This window comes from Bos indicus x Bos taurus, chromosome 11 (genome assembly GCF_003369695.1).
Source record: "Bos indicus x Bos taurus breed Angus x Brahman F1 hybrid chromosome 11, Bos_hybrid_MaternalHap_v2.0, whole genome shotgun sequence".
Classification (NCBI taxonomy): domain Eukaryota; kingdom Metazoa; phylum Chordata; class Mammalia; order Artiodactyla; family Bovidae; genus Bos; species Bos indicus x Bos taurus.
Window position 1 is genome coordinate 11,957,481 of NC_040086.1, and position 21,199 is coordinate 11,978,679.

At 38.5% G+C, this 21,199-nt stretch overlaps 1 protein-coding gene across 2 annotated transcripts in view; it reads left to right on the plus strand.

The window, feature by feature from the left end:
- EXOC6B (exocyst complex component 6B) overlaps positions 1 to 21,199 on the plus strand; it is a 723,575-nt gene that overhangs the window by 406,071 nt on the left and 296,305 nt on the right. For both annotated transcript variants that reach the window (XM_027554900.1, XM_027554901.1), the window contains exon 16: positions 13,143 to 13,254. In XM_027554900.1, the coding sequence (XP_027410701.1) occupies positions 13,143 to 13,254 (112 nt within the window). The remainder of the gene's footprint in view (positions 1 to 13,142; positions 13,255 to 21,199) is intronic.

The window sequence follows — 21,199 nt, forward strand, 5'->3', positions numbered from 1 at the left end:
GGCTCCAAAATCACTGCAGATGGTAATTGCAGCCATGAAATTAAAAGATGCTTACTCCTTGGAAGGAAAGTTAGGACCAACCTAGATAGCATATTAAAAAGCAGAGACATTACTTTGCCAACAAAGGTCCGTCTAGTTAAGGCTATGGTTTTTCTGGTGGTCATGTATGGATGTGAGAGTTGGATTATAAAGAAAGCTGAGCACAGAAGAATTGATGCTTTTGAACTGTGGTGTTGGAGAAGACTCTTGAGAGTCCCTTGGACTGCAAGGAGATCCAACCAGTCCATCCTAAAGGAGATCAGTCCTGGGTGTTCATTGGAAGGACTGATGTTGAAGCTGAAACTCCAATACTTTTGCCACCTGATGCGAAGAGCTGACTCATTTGAAAAGACCCTGATGCTGGGAAAGATTGAGGGCAGGAGGAGAAGGGGACGACAGAGGATGAGATGGTTGGATGGCATCACTGACTTGATGGACATGGGTCTGGGTGGACTCTGGGAGTTGGTGATGGACTTGGAGGCCTGGCGTGCTGTGGTTCATGGGGTCACAAAGAGTCGGACATGACTGAGCGACTTAACTGAATAGGTCTCTCATGCTTTCTTTACAGTTTTTCTCTTTGTTCCTCTTTCTGTTTTTAAATGGCCTGTTTTCTAATGCCCTGATTCTTTCTTCTGCATTATTTAGTCTGCTGTTGATGCTCTAAGAATTTTTCAATTCTTTTATTGTATACTTCAGCTCCAGGATTTGTTTTTTTTTTTATAGTTTCTATATCTTTATTAAACTTCGCATTTTATTTGTGCATTGTATTCTAGATTTCATTTTGTTGTCTCTCTGTGTTCTCTTGCATATTATTGAGCTTAATACGATATTTCAAATTCTTTTTAGGGCAATTTGTATGTCTCAGTTTCTTTGGGATTCATTAGTGGAACTCATATTTGTTTTCTTTGGTGGTGTCAAGTTGTTTGATTCTTTTTGGTCCATGTAGCTTTGTATTGGTGACTCTGCCTTTGTGCTTCTCTGGGGACATGGAGATATGTGTCTCCCCCAGGTCCCAGGGTGGCAGGACTATTCCTGTACCGTGCCTGAAGGGGCCTGGAGTCAAATCACAGGTCTGCTTCGGGGTTTCACAATTAGAATGACTGATAGATTGTGGCTCTGCAACTGCACTGAGGAATTCATCGCTCAGTGGGGCACTTCTGGGGTTTCCTTCTGGTGGGTTCCTGGAAAAGTAGGGTTTCTCTTAGATCATAGTTGGGAGTGGCTGAAGCCAGATTCCAGAGCCACTTCAAGATCCACAATGAGACTGAGGTCACTGGGCCTATCTCTAGGGGTACATATAGCCATGTCTCCTGTTGGATCCCTGGCAGGCACAACTGCCTCCCGTCCATGGGTACAGTGGGCTAAAGCCAGGTTGTGCGGGCACATTAACCTCTCCAGTCAAGTTTGAGATTGGCGGCCCTTCCTCCAGGTGCATGGAAAGTTATTGCTCCAGCAGGTCTCTGAGTAGGCAGGAGTGTTCCTGGTCTGTGGCTATGAATATATGGGGTAATGTTACAGGGATTTTTTTAGTATTTGCAGTCAGACAAAGGTTGGAGAACTTGCCTGGATTCATGAATGAGCATGTCTCTGCCCAGTCATAGGCAGGCAGGGTGGGCAGCTAATAGGAGCTGGAGTTGGGTCATGGAACAATTCAGTTTACAGCTGGAACTGAGGTTGGCGGACCTATTATCCAAAGCACAGGTTGGCATGACTCTTGCTGGGTTGTTTTCCAACTGGTGATGTTGGCAAGGCCAAATAGGCCATGTCCATAGGCTGTCAAGGGTCAGGGTCTGTTCCTGGGACTGTAGGTAGGACTATGGTTAGCAGGTGTGCCACATGAGTGAGTTTATGCTTGCCTTCTAAAAGCAACCCTCCTTGGTCTTAGATGCTACCAGACTTTTACAGTCTTCTTTCTTCAATCCAAAGTTTCACAAAAGTACTTTTGTCTCTGCTTGCCTGCCAAATTATTATTGCTGAGAAGGGATATGAATGCAGGACTTCCTGTTCTGCTATTTCTAATGTCATTCCTCTATTTTTAATTGGTCTTACAGAAAATTGCTTGTGTACATGAAAAATAATGATAGTATCTGGTAAAGAAATGTAACTATAAAAGTAAAGAAGGCAATGGCACCCTACTCCAGTATTCTTGCCTGGAAAATCCCATGGACGGAGGAGCCTGGTGGGCTGCAGTCCATGGGGTCGGGAAGAGTCGGAGACGACTGAGCGACTTTACTTTCACTTTTCACTTTCATGCATTGGAGAAAGAAATGGCAACCCACTCCAGTGTTCCTGCCTGGAGAATCCCAGGGACAGCGGAGCCTGTTGAGCTGCCATCTGTGGAGTCGCACAGAGTCAGACATGACTGAAGTGACTTAGCAGCAGCAGCAGGACAAAGAATATGAGAGAGGAATGTGATTTACTACTTAAGGATTTTACATTATGCATGAAGTAGTATGATCTAGAACAACCACTGAAAAAATGGTCAAAAACATGAAAGAAGTAAAAGTAATAAGCCAATAATGAAAATGAAAAGGAATCATGGAAAGAATACTCAATCCAGAAACAACCAACTGAAGAGTTAAATGGGCCATAGAACAGGTGGAACAAATAGAGATCAACTAAGAAAATGGTACATTTAAATCCAGGTACAATAGTGTTCCATGTATATTTGAATAAAATCTGTATCTTTAGTTGTTGAATGTTGTATTCTCTAAATGACAACTGGATTAAATTTATTAATATTGTTGTACAATTTTCTGTATCCTCTCTTTTGTAGGTCTGCTTTTTCTGTCAATAACTGAGGAGTGTTCAACTGTCCAAATATGATTGTAGATTTGTCTGTTTCTCTTTTGAGATCTCTCAAGTTTGCTTCATATATTTGAATATATCTTTTAAGTTTATGCACAGTTTGAATTATGATATCTTCTTGTTATATTCATCTTTTTAATTTCATGAAATGTCCTTCTTTGTGTTAAAAATTATAATAGTCTTTTTTTATGCACTTATTTATTTATTTATTTTTTAATATAAATTTATTTATTTTAATTGGAGGCTAATTGCTTTACAATATTGTATTGGTTTTGCCATACATCAACATGAATCTGCCACGGGTGTACACGTGTTCCCCATCCTGAACCCCCTCCCACCTCCCTCCTCATATCATCCCTCTGAGTCATCCCAGTGCACCAGCCCCGAGCATCCTGTATCATGCAACGAACCTGGACTGGCGATTCATTTCACATATGATATTATACATGTTTCAATGCCATTCTCCCAATCATCCCACCCTCGCCCTCTCCCACAGAGTCCAAAAGACTGTTCTATACATCAGTGTCTCTTTTGCTGTCTCACATACAGGGTTATCATTACCATCTTTCTAAATTCCATATATATGCGTTAGTATACTGTATTGGTGTTTTTCTTTCTGGCTTACTTCACTCTGTATAATAGGCTCCAGTTTCATCCACCTCATTAGAACTGATTCAAATGTGTTCTTTTTAATGGCTGAGTAATACTCTATTGTGTATATGTACCACAGCTTTCTTATCCATTCATCTGCTAAAGGACATCTAGGTTGCTTCCATGTCCTGGCTATTATAAACAGTGCTGCGATGAACATTGGGGTACATGTGTCTCTTTCAATTCTGGCTTCCTCGGTGTGTATGCCCAGCAGTGGGATTGCTGGGTCGTATGGCAGTTTTATTTCCAGTTTTTTAAGGAATCTCCACACTGTTCTCCATAGTGGCTGTACTAGTTTGCATTCCTGCCAACAGTGTAAGAGGGCTCCCTTTTCTCTGCATCCTCTCCAGCATTTATTGCTTGTAGACTTTTGGATCGCAGCCATTCTGACTGGCGTGAAATGGTACCTCATAGTGGTTTTGATTTGCATTTCTCTGATACTGAGTGATGTTGAGCATCTTTTCATGTGTTTGTTAGCCGTCTGTATGTCTTCTTTGGAGAAATGTCTATTTAGTTCTTTGGCCCATTTTTTGATTGGGTCATTTTTTTTTCTGGAGTTGAGCTGCAGGAGTTGCTTGTATATTTTTGAGATTAATTCTTTGTCAGTTGCTTCATTTGCTATTATTTTCTCCCATTCTGAAGGCTGTCTTTTCACCTGGCTTATAGTTTCCTTTGTTGTGCAGAAGCTTTTAATTTTAATTAGGTCCCATTTGTTTATTTTTGCTTTTATTTCCACTATTCTGGGAGGTGGGTCATAGAGGATCCTGCTGTGATGTATGTCAGAGAGTGTTTTGCCTATGTTCTCCTCTAGGAGTTTTATAGTTTCTGGTCTTACGTTTAGATCTTTAATCCATTTTGAGTTTATTTTTGTGTATGGTGTTAGAAAGTGTTCTAGTTTCATTCTTTTACAAGTGGTTGACCAGTTTTCCCAGCACCACTTGTTAAAGAGATTGTCTTTAATCCATTGTATATTCTTGCCTCCTTTGTCAACATTATCCTCAATGGTGAAAAATTGAAATTATTTCCCCTAAAGTCAGGAACAAGACAAGGATGCCCACTTTCACCACTACTATTCAACATAGTTTTGGAAGTTTTGGACACAGCAGTCAGAGCAGAAAAAGAAAATAAAAGGAATCCAGATTGGAAAAGAAGAAGTAAAACTCTCACTGTTTGCAGATGACATGATTCTCTACATAGAAAACCCTAAAGACTCCACCAGAAAATTACTAGAGTTAATCAATGCATATAGTGAAGTTGCAGGATATAAAATCAATGCACAGAAATCCCTAGCATTCCTATACAGTAATAATGATAAAATAGAGAAATTAAGGAAACAATTCCATTCACCATTGCAACGAAAAGAATAAAATACTTAGGAACATATCTACCTAAAGAAATAAAAGACCTACATATAGAAAACTATAAAACACTGGTGAAAGAAATCAAAGAGGACACTAATAGATGGAGAAATACAGCATGTTCATGGATCAGAAGGATCAATATAGTGAAAAAAAGTATACTATAGTATACTGTATACCAAAGCAATAGTATACTTTGGTAAAAGTATACTATATACCAAAGCAATCTATAGATTCAATGCAATCCCTATCAAGCTACCGGTAGTATTTTTCACAGAGCTAGAACAAGTAATTTCACAATTTGTATGGAAATACAAAAAACTTCGAATAGCCAAAGCAATCTTGAGAAAGAAGAATGGAACTGGAGGAATCAACCTGCCTGACTTCAGGCTCTACTACAAAGCCACAGTCATCAAGACAGTATGGTACCGGCATAAAGACAGAAATACAGATCAATGAAATAAAAATTAAAATAGTCTTGATGTCTTGCTTGCCTTGTATTAATATGACCACCACTTTCTGTTATGGTATGCCTTTGTCTCTTCTATTACTTATAACCTTTTTTAGCATGTTATTTTCAGATAATTTCAACATTACAGAAGAATTTTGAAAATGTTGCTGAACTGAAAGCTTTTTCCCCAAATTCTTCAGTTTTTGAAATGTTGCCATATTGACTTTATTACTTCCTTTCTCCCTTCTTTACTGTTTCTCTATATGTACCTATGTGTGTTTAGCATTTTAATCTCTTATGGTTCATATTAATTTTAATTAGCTAGTTAAGATTTTTCTGTTTTCTGTGTATAGTTTCCATTTTTCCTTTTGTAATAAGTAATGTTTGTATTAAAGTACTTTGAGACCATGTATTTATTCTTTTGGTTACTAGATGTCTTTCACTATAGTATTCATTAATGATTCTTGCCTGAATCAGTTTTTTTTTCTCTGATAATTTAGCTAATATGGGATTTTTTATTCCTTAAGGGGCTACTTTGTTGGTGCAGCAGTGAAGAATCTGCCTGGAGTGCAGAAGACTCAGGTTCAGTCCTGGGTCAGGAAGATCCCCTAGAGGAGGAAATGGCACTCACTCCAGTGTTCTTGCTGGGACAATCCCATGGAGGAGAGGGAGAGGAGAGAAGAGGAGCTTGGGAGCTACAGTCTTTGGAGTCACAAAGACTCAGACACCACTGAGCAACTCTCTCTGTGTGTGAGTCGCTCAGTCACATCTGACTCTTTGTGACCCCATAAACTGTAGCCTCCAGGGCTCCTGTGTCCATGGAATCCTCCAGGCAAGAATACAGGAGTGGGTTGCCATTCTCTTCTCTGGGGAGCAACTGAACATGTCAGTATGTTATTACTTCACATTCTGTATTAGGGAGTCCTTCTGTATTACCTATTTACCTGTCTGTTTATCTTTCTATCTGTCTACCTTTGGTCTCCTATTATTGTATTAGACTCATAGATTTTTACATCATTCAGTCAAGTTGTTCCTTTAATGACCTTATTCATTTTGATGCTCAGATGGTCCCAGATGTAGCTGGTGTAAGCTACCTCAAGCTGGCTCATATGACGTGTTGATGCACTTTTATCATTTTGGGCAAATTTCCTAACTTAATCATGAGACCATTAATTTTTTCAAGGAGCTCAGTTCTTTTTAGTGCTGAATGGCATCTTGACAGTAAGATCTGGCCATGTGTCCTTGTATTTAAAATGTGTCAGTTTGAATCAACAGGTAGCTAGGTATCGGTTTTTTATTCATTCTGCCTAATTAGAATATTTATTCTATTACATTAACTGATTTAGTGATTTATGTGGATTTAAGTCTTGGATCTAGCTATTGTTTTTCTATTCCATTCTTTTTTTTTTAAGCTCCTTTTGTTCCCCCTGTTTTCCTTCCTTCTTCTAGATTACCGTCTTTTAGTATTATCATTTAGTTTCTCTATTGGCTTACTGGAGTATAACTTTTAACTTTATTTATTATTTGTTTGTATTTGTTCTGGGAATTACAATGTATATCCTTAAGTTATTAGTTTATCTTGAATAATGATATGTCACTTTACATGTAATTTAAGAATCTTATAGCAGTATAGTATAATTTACCTTTATACTTACTTTTTTAATGTGGTTGGTATATACTTATACAGTTATTTTTAAACGCTAAATATGTTACTGTTTGTGCTTTGAACATTTAATTGTATTTTAAAATTCAAGAAGGAAAAGTAGTTCATTATACTCATCCACAGATTTGCTATTTCCAGGCCTTCTCATTCTTTCTTACAGATCTATGTTATGACTTGGTGTCATTTTCTTTCAATGTGAAGAATTCTTTTAGTTATTCTTTTAGTGTATATCTGCTGGTTTTAGATTTTCTTAGCTTTTGTTTATCTAAAAATATTTTTTCATCTGTTTTCAAAGTTCTCCCTTTCCCAACCCCTTAAAGATGTTATTCCTCTGTTTGCTTTGATTGTTTCTGAAGAGAGATAAGCCAGTAGTCTTACTGTTATTCATCTAAATGTATTGCCTTCTTTTTCTGGTTGTCTTTAAGGTTTCTTCTTTATCTTTGCATTTTGCAGTGTTTGATTTTCTTGTGAGATTTCATTTGCATCAGTTCTTTTGGGGTTGTGTTAAACTTCTGAGATCTGTAGGTTGAGATCTTTTATTAGGGTTGGAGATGATGTTGCCAGTTTCCCCTTAAATATGTCTCTTTTCTCATTTCTCCTTTTGCAACTCATTGTGTTGTTCAGTTGTTCAGTCATGTTCGACCCCATGGACTGCAGCCAGCCAGGCTTCACTGTGCCTCCTAGCTGCTAAATATATCATTCAGATTTCATCATTACTTGAGTGAACTGAATGTGAGTCTCAGTTTTTATTAGTTTCAAATTACTTATGATTTCAGTTCTAAAAATTCTGTTGTAGAGTCTCTTTGTCCTTAAGACTCTGAAATTCCAAAGCTTCTATCCAGGGGCTTATCTCTGATTTTAACAGGATTTGAGTTGGGCTGGGTTTCAGCTTTGATTGGTTTTTACTCTCCTTTGGATTGAATTGCAGTAGAACCTTGGACTCTAAACCCTTTGCAAAATGTGCAACATTTCTCTCTGATTTCTAGCACTCCCCATCCCCACCCCCACCCCACCCCCACCCACCATTTCTTATGGAACCGAATTGTTTTAGGGAAGAATTTTGGGTTAGTATGTTTATTTTTGCTTAGAGGCTCTTCCAAGATTACAGTCCAAAATAGCAGCCCACACTATTAAAGGATTGCATGGTTTGTTCTTGTTGTTGTTGCTTTTTTTTTTTTTCATTCCACCAACGTCTCTCAGCATATGACTGTTTCACTCTCTCATCTCTGTGTATCCAGATTAGACAACTGGCCTTAGATATGAAGGTGATGGCTGCTTTTTGCTCATCTTTCAAGAGCTTTATCTCAGTGTGCAGTTTAATTCAGTTATGCATCTTTGTGTATATTATACTTCATTAATATTAAAGGAAAATACAACTTTTAGCTTAGACCTAGCTTTCTTCTGCTTTTGAAGGTAATGACAGCGTTTCTTGATCTTTGACATCGTATCTAAGAATAGAATTTCTACCAGATCTTCTTAAAGCATAATAGAAATATGTAATGTAAGTAGAATGCTAGGTGGGTGATTACTATCAGAGTCACCAGATTATTTTGGGCCCCTGTGTTCATCACTTGTATAGCAACCTGTACTTATTCATTACACATACTGTAATTGATATGATATAACTGTGAGTCTGACATATGAAGGCAGGAACCATGAATATTTCTTCGCTATTGTAAATACAGTATTCCATCAACACAAGTGTAACTTCAATATCTCTTCACCATTGTAATTTCAATACTCCATTAACACATTTTTGTAATGAAGTTTTAAATTCAATAACATTTTTGGAAAGGGTGGCAATAGGCCAGAGTTTATCATTCAGTAAATATATCCTGTAAGAATATTTTGAGGTATCTTTTTTTCCCCTAACTGAATTTCCTACCTGGATTCCTTGCAGTCTTCTTTATTTCAAATAATTTTCTCTTCTGCATAATAATCTAATTTGTGTACATATTTAGTAATTTAAGATTTTTAATTGAACTATATACTAAGGCTCTGATATTCTGTAGAAAGAGAAATCAATAAGATAAAATTTGTGACCTTTGCTCACAAGCAATAAATTACTGAAAAAGAACTGCGTACAAGTCTTTCAGATCAGATCAGTCACTCAGTCGTGTCCGATCTTTGCAACCCCATGAATCGCAGCACACCAGGCCTCTCTGTCCATCACCAGCTCCCGGAGTTCACCCAGACTCACGTCCATTGAGTCAGTGATGCCATCCAGCCATCTCATCCTCTGTCGTCCCCTTCTCCTCCTGCCCGAGTCTTTTCCAAGGAGTCAACTCTTCGCATGAGGTGGCCAAAGTACTGGAGTTTCAACTTTAGCATCATTCCTTCCAAAGAAATCCCAGGGCTGATCTCCTTCAGAATGGACTGGTTGGATCTCCTTGCAGTCCAAGAGACTCTCAAGAGTCTTCTCCAACACCACAGTTCAAAAGCATCAATTCTTCGGCGCTCAGCCTTCTTCACAGTCCAACTCTCACATCCATACATGACCACTGGAAAAACCATAACCTTAACTAGATGAACCTTTGTTGGCAAAGTAATGTCTCTGCTTTTGAATATGCTATCTAGGTTGGTCATAACTTTCCATCCAAGGAGTAAGTGTCTTTTAATTTCATGGCTGCAGTCACCATCTGTAGTGATTTTGGAGCCCAGAAAAATAAAGTCTTGACACTGTTTCCACTGTTTCCCCATCTATTTCCCGTGAAGTGATGGGACCGGATGCCATGATCTTTGTTTTCTGAATGTTGAGCTTTAAGCCCACTTTTTCACTCTCCACTTTCACTTTCATCAAGAGGCTTTTGAGTTCCTCTTCACTTTCTGCCATAAGGGTGGTGTCATCTGCATATCTGAGGTTATTCATATTTCTCCTGGCAATCTTGATTCCAGTTTGTGTTTCTTCCAGCCCAGCGTTTCTCATGATGTACTCTGCATAGAAGTTAAATAAACAGGGTGACAATATACAGCCTTGATGTACTCCTTTTCCTATTTGGAACCAGTCTGTTGTTCCATGTCCAGTTCTAACTGTTGCTTCCTGACCTGCATACAAATTTCTCAAGAGGCAGATCAGGTGGTCTGGTATTCCCATCTCTTTCAGAATTTTCTACAGTTTATTGTGATCCACACAGTCAAAGGCTTTGGCATAGTCAATAAAGCAGTAATGTTTTTCTGGAACTCTCTTGCTTTTTCCATGATCCAGAGGATGTTGGCAATTTGATCTCTGGTTCCTCTGCCTTTTCTAAAACCAGCTTGAACATCAGGAAGTTCACGGTTCACATATTGCTGAAGCCTGGCTTGGAGAATTTTGAGCATTACTTTACTAGCGTGTGAGATGAGTGCAATTGTGCGGTAGTTTGAGCATTCTTTGGCATTGCCTTTCTTTGGGATTGGAATGAATACTGACCTTTTCCAGTCCTGTGGCCACTGCTGAGTTTTCCACATTTGCTGGCATATTGAGTGCAGCACTTTCACAGCATCATCTTTCAGGATTTGGAATAGCTCAACTGGAATTCCATCACCTCCACTAGCTTTGTTCATAGTGATGCTTTCTAAGGCCCACTTGACTTCACATTCCAGGATGTCTAGTATTATTGCAATACTGACTTTATTTTGAAGAAATATTTGTCTCAAAAGGGTATCTTTTATAGAGAGACATCTTGGGTGACACTTTTAGGGGCTTGTGAAAGATACATAGTTCTGGAATTTTGTTTGTTGATTGTAAGATTTATTTTTAAAACTTTGCTTGTAAAGATAGCTTTGGAGTTATTTTCTTTATGTTTAGTTTCCTTTACTGAATAAAAAGTATCATTATTGATCACTTTTGTAATAGTAAGGATTATAAAACATTTAGGTAGAATTACATTATTGGTTTATTTTCGAAGCCAGGGGAAAAGAGAGTGCCAAGATAGATGTAGGGAATTAAGAAGTACATACTACTGTGATTGGACTAATAACCTGCAAGGATAAGTTGTACAGCACAGGGAATATGGCCAATGTTTTATAACTTTAAGTGGAATATAATCTTTAAAAATTTTGATTCATTTTGTTGTCTACCTGAAAGTAATAAAATCTTATAAATCAATAATAAAGGTGAGAAATGGTAGAGACCTAGTAGATGCTGAAGAGATCAAGAAGTGATGGAAAGAATCCACAGAACTGTACAGAAAAGATTTTAATGTACTGGATTCCTACAATGGTGTGCTCAGTCACCCAGAGCCAGACATTCTGGAGTGCAGAGTCAACTGCTGTTAATAAAGCTAGTGGATGTGACAGAATTCCAGTAGAACTATTCAAAACCCTAAAGGATGATGCCTTCAAAGTGTTGCATTCAATATGCCAGCAAATCTAGAAGACCCAGCAGTGGCCACAGGACTGGAAAAGGTCAGTCCTCATCCCATTTCCCAGGAAGGGTAGTATTAAAGAATGTGCTAACCATCAGACAGTTGCACTCATCTCTCATGAGGTCATGCTTAAAATCTTGCATGTTAGGTTCAGCATTATGTGAACCAAGAACTTCCAGATGTCCACTCTGGATTTAGAAAAGGAAGAGGAACCAGAGATCAAATTGCCAACAGTCTCTGGGTCATAGAGCAGGTTAGGGAATTCCAGAAAAACATCTACCTCTTTTTTATCGACTACGCTAAAGCCTTTGACTGTGTGAATCATAAAAAACTGTTGGAAGCTCTTAAAGAGATGGGAATACCAGACCATCCTACCTATCTCCTGAGAAACCTGTTTGCAGGTCAAGAAGCAACAGTTAGAACCCTATATGGAGCAACTGATTGGTTCAAGATTGAGAAAGGAACACGACAGGGCTGTCTGCTGTCTCCCTCTTTGCTTAACCTATACACTGAGCACATCATGAGAAATGCTGGGCTGGATGAGTTGCAGACTGAAATCAAGGTAGACAGGAGAAACATCAACAACCTCAGATATGCAGATGATGCCACTCTAATGGCAGAAAGCGAAGAGGAACCTCTTGGTGAAGGTGAAGGAGAAGAGTGAAAGAGCCTGCTTAAAACTAAGTATTATAAAACTAAGATCATGGCATCCAGCCCTATACTTCATGGCAAATAGAAGGGGAAAATGTGGAAACAGTGACAGAATTCCTCTTCTTGGGCTCTAAAATCACTGTGGATGGTGACTGCAGCCATGAAATCAGATGATTGTTTCTTGGCAGGAAAGCAATGACAAATCTAGACAACATGTGAAAAACAGACATTGCAGTACCAACAAAAGTCTGTAGAATCACAGCTGTGGGCTTCCCAGCGGTCTCATACAGCTATGAGAGCTGAACTGTAAGAAAGGCAGAGCACCACAGAATTGATGCCTTCGAACTGTGGTGCTGGAGAAGACTCCTGAAAGTCCCTTGGACAGCAAGGAGATCAAGCTGGTCAATCTTAAGGGAAATCAACCCTGAATTCTTGGAAGGACTGATGCTGAATCTCCAGTATTTTGGTCATCTGATGCTAACAGCCAACTCATTGGAAAAGTCCCTGATGCTGGGAAAGATTCAGGGCAGAAGGAAGATAGGGTGTCAGAGGATGAGGTGGCTGGGTGGAATCACCAATGCAATGGACATGAACTTGGGCGAGCTTTGGGAGATAGTGAGGGTCGGGAAGGCCTGGCGTGTTGCAATCCATGGGGTTACAAAGAGTTGGACATGACTGGGCAACTGAACAAGGAGAAGACATAATATGAAATATGATGACATAGGAGCAGAGATATTTTTCTTTTTTTTAGGAGCCTTTATCAGCTAATTGTGCAGGAAGGCTACAGAGAGATCAGCTTGAAAAATTATGAATATTAACTGTGAAGGAATTTGAATGTGTGGGAGAAATAAAGGTTTCAGGACACAGAATCATGTTAGAGGATTCTTCATGAGAGGTAGTGTAGCATAGTGTTTAAGTGTTGTTGGCTTTAGATCTAGACTGCCTTATTAAAATCTTTTTTTATTTTTTTTGCTATCTGCTCAATACTAAAATTATTTCTCATGGTTATTGTGAAGGTTGAATGAATTTTTATACATTAAAGTATTTAGAACCTAATTTTTGAAGTACAATAAATATTTCCTGCAGTTATTATTAGTATTATTAAAGTACTACTGGAGCCTTGTTTGCAAAATAATTCTCCTACCTATGACTGACTCTTGATACTTCCTTTTTAGCTCAACTGAAGTTGATGACATGATTCGTAAATCAACAAACCTGTTGCTAACTAGGACTCTAAGCAACTCTCTGCAGAATGTCATTAAAAGGAAGAATATTGGACTTACTGAGGTAACTCTGCTATTATTGGAGGCAGTCAAGGCAATATGTGAATAGATCTCCTAAGCCCTAGGGCTTGTGTGTTAATTAATTACAATTTTCTGTGTGGTCTGTCATGTTCTTCATGGGATCATGGTGAAAGTGCAAAATAAATTCCTTGTATTTTTCATTTGTTGCCTTGGAGAAATCCAGTATTTTTTGGAAAAGTCACTTTTCTCTCTCTCATATCTTCACTAATTTAACTGGTTTTCCTTTCTGAGGTTATTGGGTTAAATTTCTATTATTTGCAATTGATTATATATTTTATAAACATTGTTGATTGGAGAATAGAGTCAATGTCAGGATCCTGTTTAAAATAATGGCACTTTGAGTACAACATACAGTATGAAATCACATTTTGCCTACATAAGTCACTGATGCCAGGGATATTAGCATTCATAGTCATTGGTTAGTGTTAGATTCAGATTTTGTTTTTGAGAAACATTAGGAATATGAATAGTAAATTACTCTTAATTAGCATGTAACTGGGAATTTAGGATTGAGGAAATGTGAGAGAAAGGCAGTTGTCACATTTCTGTGGAAGCTTACACAATCTCACAAAGGATGAAGGGATATTGTACATATGTTGAGAACAGTATCTTTGCAAACCGAATATCTGATGCATTGTCTTAAGTCCTAAAATTTAGAAAGATGTGAAATTTCCTTTTCTTAGAAACCCAGGTTTGTGTAGGAGCCTCAAACTGCCACTTTATGGAAATCATAGTGCCAAAAATGAGAGATGGTAAGAATCTTATTCACAAGCAAAGGGAAAGGCTGTTGGCCATCTGCTTTACCTATATAGGTGGTGTAGTTTCAAATTCAGTTGGTCTAGAAAATTGACATTTTTAGGTATATGTTACCAAGGATGAACATCAGAAAGTGATTAACGATACTGACCCATAGGTAAATATAGCTGGAAGCCAGGTGAACATCTATTGTTACTTCTGATTTTGGAGTGATTGTTTCTTTCCCTGTGTTAATATTTTAAAATACTGTATTATAATATATAAATAGTGTATTACAACATGGGACATTGGCAGTGATTGAATTCTACTTATAACCAACTTATTTTTATAGTTTAAAGTCACATTTGACATTATTAGACAATCCCTTCACTTTGCAATGCTTTGTTTCTGTTGCCTGATCTAGAAGTGTTAGTTATTGCCATTATGTGTCTGAGGATAGGCTAACTTCTTTTGTAATCAGGAACGCTACAAAAAACCAAGTTCGACTGAAAATTTGGCAGTCCTTCTATTTTGTAGACTATTCTGTTCTCCTTTTCTGAATCCCAAGTAAGACAAGAAATTTATTTATTTTACGAACTGCTGCTGCTGCTGCTGCTAAGTCGCTTCAGTCATGTCCGACTCTTTGCGACCCCATAGACGGCAGCCCACCAAGCTCCCCCATCCCTGGGATTCTCCAGGCAAGAACACTGGAGTGGGTTGCCATTTCCTCCTCCAATGCATGAAAGTGAAAAGTGAAAGTGAAGTCGCTCAATTGTATCCAACTCTTAGCAACCCCATGGACTGCAGCCCACCAGGCCCCTCCGTCCATGGGATTTTCCAGGCAAGAGTACTGGAGTGGGGTGCCATTGCCTTCTCTGATTTTATGAACTACTTCTGCATTAAAGCTCTTGATGTAATTCTGCTTCTTGCCATCTTAAAAGCCGTTTTATTTAATTATTTAATTTTTATTGAAGTTTAGTTGATTTATACTACTGTGTTAGTTTCATGTATCCAAAAAAAAAAAAAAAAAGAAATCCATTTTAAACAAGTAGCATAGCAGGAATGTGGTGTGGTAGAAAGAGCTTTGGCCACAGAAGACTCTGGATTTAGTTATGACTATGCCATTGATTTACTGTAGCGTCTTAAAAGAAGACCTAACTCCTTAGCTCTTCAGTTTTTCTGACTCCATTGTTCTTTTCAAGGGTACTGTACAGATCAACTAACAACAGGAAGAAGCAGTAGGAGCTTGTCAAGAAGGACTGTATCACATTTCTTGACATTATTTCACTGAATGCTAAATGTTATTGCTAAGTCATTGGATTGTTTTAGGAAAAAATACTTTTGTTATCAAAATCTTTGCATATGCATGAAGGAACATCCACACATATTTATTTATTTTGGCTATGATGGTTGTGTGTACACACAACTAGTGATTTTTTTCATCACCAAGTAAATCTTTGACTAACTTCACCTTTTATGAAAGGGAGGACATTATATCTTCCTTTATAGGTAACTGAAGTGATTTTTACATCTGAAATCATCATCATAATAGGCAATGTATGTGTAACAATTTATATTCTTCAGGGGCTATTCACATATAATCACCTTATCTAAATAAGGTGATTTAGCACAATAACATTTGAAGCAGGTTGGGCATATATTATTACTCCCTTTTTATAGAAGGTATAATTAAGGTTCAAGGAGAATGCCTAAGCGAGCAAAATGATAGAAATGAGGCTTGAGTTCAGGTTATTTTTTCCCCAAACTTACTAATATTTACTATATTGTATTTTCTCCCATATTGACTTAATTATTCTATCATAACAAGGATAGAGATTTTTATAGGAGGTCCATGGTAATATGGAAATGGTTCTACTTATAGATGATTTTCCGAGATCAGTCAAGATCGGGCGCGTTCAGTGGCAGAAAGCGAAGAGGAACTAAAAAGCCTTTTGATGAAGGTGAAAGAGGAGAGTGAAAAAGTTGGCTTAAAACTCAACATTCAGAAAACGAAGATCATGGCATCTGGTCCCATCACTTCATGGGAAATAGATGGGGAAACAGTGGAATCAGTTTCAGACTTAATTTTTTGGGGCTCCAAAATCACTGCAGATGGTGACTGCAACCATGAAATTAAAAGACGCTTACTCCTTGGATGAAAAGTTATGGCCAACCTAGACAGCATATTGAAAAGCAGAGACATTACTTTGCCAACAAAGATCCATCTAGTCAAGGCTATAGTTTTTCCAGTGGTCATGTATGGATGTGAGAGTTGGACTGTGAAGAAAGCTGAGTGGCGAAGAATTGATGCTTTTGAACTGTGGCTTTGGAGAAGACTCTTGAGAGTCCCTTGGACTGCAAGGAGATCCAACCAGTCCATTCTGAAGGAGATCAGCCCTGGGATTCCTTCTGAGGGAATGATGCTGAAGCTGAAACTCCAGTACTTTGGCCACCTCATGCGAAGAGTTGACTCCTTGGAAAAGACTCTGATGCTGGGAGGGATTGGGGGCAGGAGCAGAAGGGGACGACAGAGGATAAGATGGCTGGATGGCATCACTGACTCGATGGACGTGAGTCTGAGTGAACTCCAGGAGTTGGTGATGGACAGGGAGGCCTGTTGTGCTGCGATTCATGGGGTCGCAAAGAGTCGGACACGACTGAGTGACTGAACTGAACCAATAGATGATTTTGTAATATATCCAGTCAAATGATAGAAGTATTGTAAGCACTCAAAACTCACAAGAGTCCTATTTTTGGTTACCAGACAGACAATGCTTTTAGCATTTAAAAGCTCACATAACTTAATGTCTTCCTGCCTATCTTGATGCGCGATTATATGCCATCTCATCTCTTATTTTTTTCTGTCCATATACTCTATCCTTTTATCTCTTTCTCTCTATAAACTAGCTTTTATGCCTTTCACAAGACTTCTTTACTTCCCACGTTAAGCCAACTCAACATTACCTTTCATTTCTAGCCCGTAATGTAACTTGAATGCCCTAACTCTCAGACCCTAAGTGATGATCTACATACAGTTCAGTCAGCACGTACAGCTGTTTCCTAGGGATTATTCTTCCAGGTCTGTGAGAAGGTTAGCTGAGCAGCAGTGAAGAGTGTATGTTTTAAAGCAGACTGCATGGGTTCCAGTTCTGGTTTTCTTTAATAAATATGATCCTGGGTAGATTACTTGGGTTTATGTGAAAAATGGGGACAAGAGTAGCATGTATTTCATAAGATTTCTGTGAAGATAAAATGAACAGATAAGTGCTTAGCATAGTTCCTGTTTCATAGCAAATACTCAATACATATTGCCTATTATTAAAAAAGAGGTCTGGCAGATAGGGTGGTGGTTAGGGCTGGTACAGAAATGGAATTTTTCTGTTAAGAAAAGTCAGAAGACTAGAGCAAGATGTCCTATTAAGGTAAATAATTTTTAAAATTAACTCCTACTCTGTGACAGGCACTGATCTAAGTCTTAAGAATAAATAAGTAAAGAACAATAAGAACAACAACAAAAGAGATTTTTGCTTATATTCTAGTGGCAGAAAAGAGATAATAAAGAGTAAATAAAATAAATAAGTAAATCATCTAGTATGATGAAAGGTCTTGAGTTCTATAGATGAAGAGAAAGAACCTGGGTTAAGGAAATCAGGAGTCTGCTGGAGGTTCAAGGTTGGTCTTACCAAAAAGAGCAGCATATTGACAGTAATTTACCATTGAAGAAGAAAGAGTATTCTTGGCAGAAGTTAGAACTAGAGCAAAGGTCTGAAAGTACTTAAGTTATTGGCAAGTTTAGGGAATAATAAGGAAGCTAAAGTAGCTGGACTGGAGTGATCTAGGGGAAGAGAAAGAGGAGATTAAATCAAAGAGGTACCTGGGATTCATGCTAGGCCATTAAAAAGTGTTTGGCTGTTGTTTTGTATGAAAAGGGATGCCATGGCAGGATTTTGATAGTGGCATGATCTGGCATATCCAGAAAGGATCACATTGACTATGGTATTGAGAATTAAATGTATGGTAAAAACAGGGAGACCAGTTAGGAGGCTATTACAGTAATCCTGCAAGATTTGATGGAAGCTTGGGGATAGAGGTGATGACAAGTGGTCCTATTTGGACTGTATACTCAGTATGGTTTCCTGATGGTTAGATGTAAAGAAAGCAAGAAAATGAGAAATTGATACTTTTCAATATTTTCAAGTGAGCAACTAGAATGCTGCATATAACATGTGCTTTGATAGGAAAAATTTGAAGTAGAGCTAAATTTGGGGTAAAGGAAGATTGGGAATTTGGTACTGGATATATTATATTTGTAGTGTTATTAAACATAGTTTGAGATACTGAGTTAACAGATATATATATGAATTTAGTTTGAGAAAGTGATTTGACCTAGAGATAAAAAGTTGGGACCATAAAAATTATGTTTATAACCACCTGACTGCATAATATTACTTTATTTGTAAAGATGCAGAGAAATAGAGGAAAACAATAGAATGGGAGAGACTACAGATCTCTTGCAGAAAATTAGAGATACCAAGGGAACATATCATGCAAAGGGAAAGAAAGTGAAAGTGAAAGTTGCTCAGTCATGTCCAACTCTTTGCAACCCCATGGACTATAGAGTCCATGGAATTCTCCAGGCAACAATACTGGAGTGGGAGGCCTTTCCCTTCTCCAGGGGAACATCCCAACCCAAGGATCGAACCCAGGTCTCCCACATGCAAAGATGGGCACAATAAATGACAGAAACAGTATGGACCTAACAGAAGCAGAAGATATTAAGAAGTGGCAAGAATACACAGAAGAACTATACAAAACAGGTCTTAATGACCCAGATAACCATGATGGTGTGATCACTCACCTAGAGCCAGATATCTTAGAGTGTGAAGTCAAGTGGGCCTTAGGAAGCATCACTACAAACAAAGCTAGTGGAGGTGATGGAATTCCAGCTAAGCTACTTCAAGTCCAAAAAGATGATGATGTTAAAGTGCTGCATTCAGTGTGTCAGCAAGTTTGGAAAACGCAGCAGCGGCCACAGGACTGGAAAAGGTCAGTTTTCAAAGAAGGGCAGTGGGAAAGAATTCAAATTACCACAAAATTGTACTCATTTCACATACTAGCAAAGTAATACTCAAAAATCTTCAAGCTAGGCTTCAACAGTATGTGAACGAAGACTCCCAGAAGTTCAAACTGGATTTAGAAAAAGGCAGAGGAACCAGAGATCAAATTGCCACTCTCCATTGGATCATAGAAAAAATAAGACAATTCTAGAAAAAATCTACTTCTGCTTTATTGACTACACTGAAGCCTTTGACTGTGTGAATCACAACAAACTGTGGGAGATTCTTCAAGAGATGGGAATATCAGACCACCTTACCTGCCTCCTGTGAAACCTGTATGCAGGTCAAGAAGTAACAGTTAGAACTGGACATAGAACAATGGCTGGTTCTAAATTGGGAAGGGAAAACATCAGGACTGTATATTGTTACCCTGCTTATTTAACTTATATGCAGAGTACATCATGTGAAATGCTGGGCTGGGTGAAGCACAAGCTGGAATCAAGATTTCCGAGAGAAATATCAATAACCACAGATACGCAGATGACACTACCCTTTCAGCAGAAAGCAAAGAGGAACTAAAGAGTCTCTTGATGAAAGTGCAAGAGGAGAGTGAAAAACTTAACATTCAAAACTCAACATTCACAAAACAAAGATCATGGCATCTGGTCCCATCACTTCATGGAAAATGAATGGGGAAACAGTGGAAACAGTGACAGATTTTATTTTCTTGGGCCCCGAAATCACTGCAGATGGTGACTCTAGCAATGAAATGAAAAGACGCTTACTCCTTGGAAGGAAAGTTATGACCAACCTAGACAGCGTATTGAAAAGCAGAGACATTACTTTGCCAACAAAGGTCCATCTAGTTAAAGCTATGGTTTTTCCAGTCTGTCTGGATGTGGGAGTTGGGTTGTGAAGAAAGCTGAGTGCCGAAAAATTGATGCTTTTGAACCATGATGTTGGAGAAAACTCTTGAGAGTCCCTTGGACTGCAAGGAGATCAAAGCAGTTAATCCTAAAGGAAATTGATCCTGAATATTCATTGGAAGAACTGATGCTGAAGCTCGAATACTTTGGCCACCTGTTGAGAAGAGCTGACTCATTGGATAAACCCTGAAAGAGCACACAGCAGCAGGGTGAAAGACCATGGAAAGGAAGATTGAAGGCAGGAGGAGAAGGGGACAATAGAGGACGAGATGGTTGGGTGGCATTACCGACTCAATGGATATGAGTTTGAGCAAGCTCCAGTAGATGGTGAAGAACAGAGAAGCCTGGCGTGCTGCAGTCCATGGAGTCACAAAGATTGGGATGTGACTGAGTAAGTGCACAACAATTTATAAAAATGGAGAAGAAGATAAAGAATTGAACCCTTGGACTTTTTAGTATTAAGAAATCAGGAGAAAAGAGGAATCTGGAATGGAGGATGGGAAAGAGCTACTAGGGAAGTAAAAAGGTAACAACAAAAACAAACAAAAACCCCACAAAACTCAAGAGTGTAGTGTCCTGGAAGTCAATGAAGAAAGTATATCAAAAAGGAAGGAGTGGTCAATTATGATAATAATTTGTGATACTTCAGGTAATTGAGGATTAAGATTTACCATTGGATGTAGCAACTTGGTGTAAGATGGTGACCTTGATAGGAGCATTATTAATAGAATGATGTTAGGAAACTCTTCATGAAGTAGATTTAAAAGAGAAGGAGTTCTTCACAGAAGAATTTCAAATAAACTATATGGATATTACCCCTCCAGGGCTGGAGCTTTGCTTCATACCCCTTGGGTAGGTTGTTCTTAGTGACTTACTTCCTAAAAGCGGAGTGTTGAAGGAGGGAAATGCTGCTTTACAGTGAGCAAATCTGACACACTATTTAAGTCAGGTAATCAAGATTATCACCAATTCAGTGGACATGAGTTTGAGGAAACTCTGGGAGATAAAACGCTGGAGATGAGAGGAAACTCAAGGGAAGCCTGGTGTGCTGCATTCATGGGGTCACAAAGAGTTGACATGACTGAGTGACTGAACAACAACAAAATATTTTAACATCATCAGTTATAAGCAGTGTTGATGGCATGTACCTTCAATATGATGTGATAAGGTATTTTACCTCTCTGGTCTTCCTTCCAAACCCATGATGTTA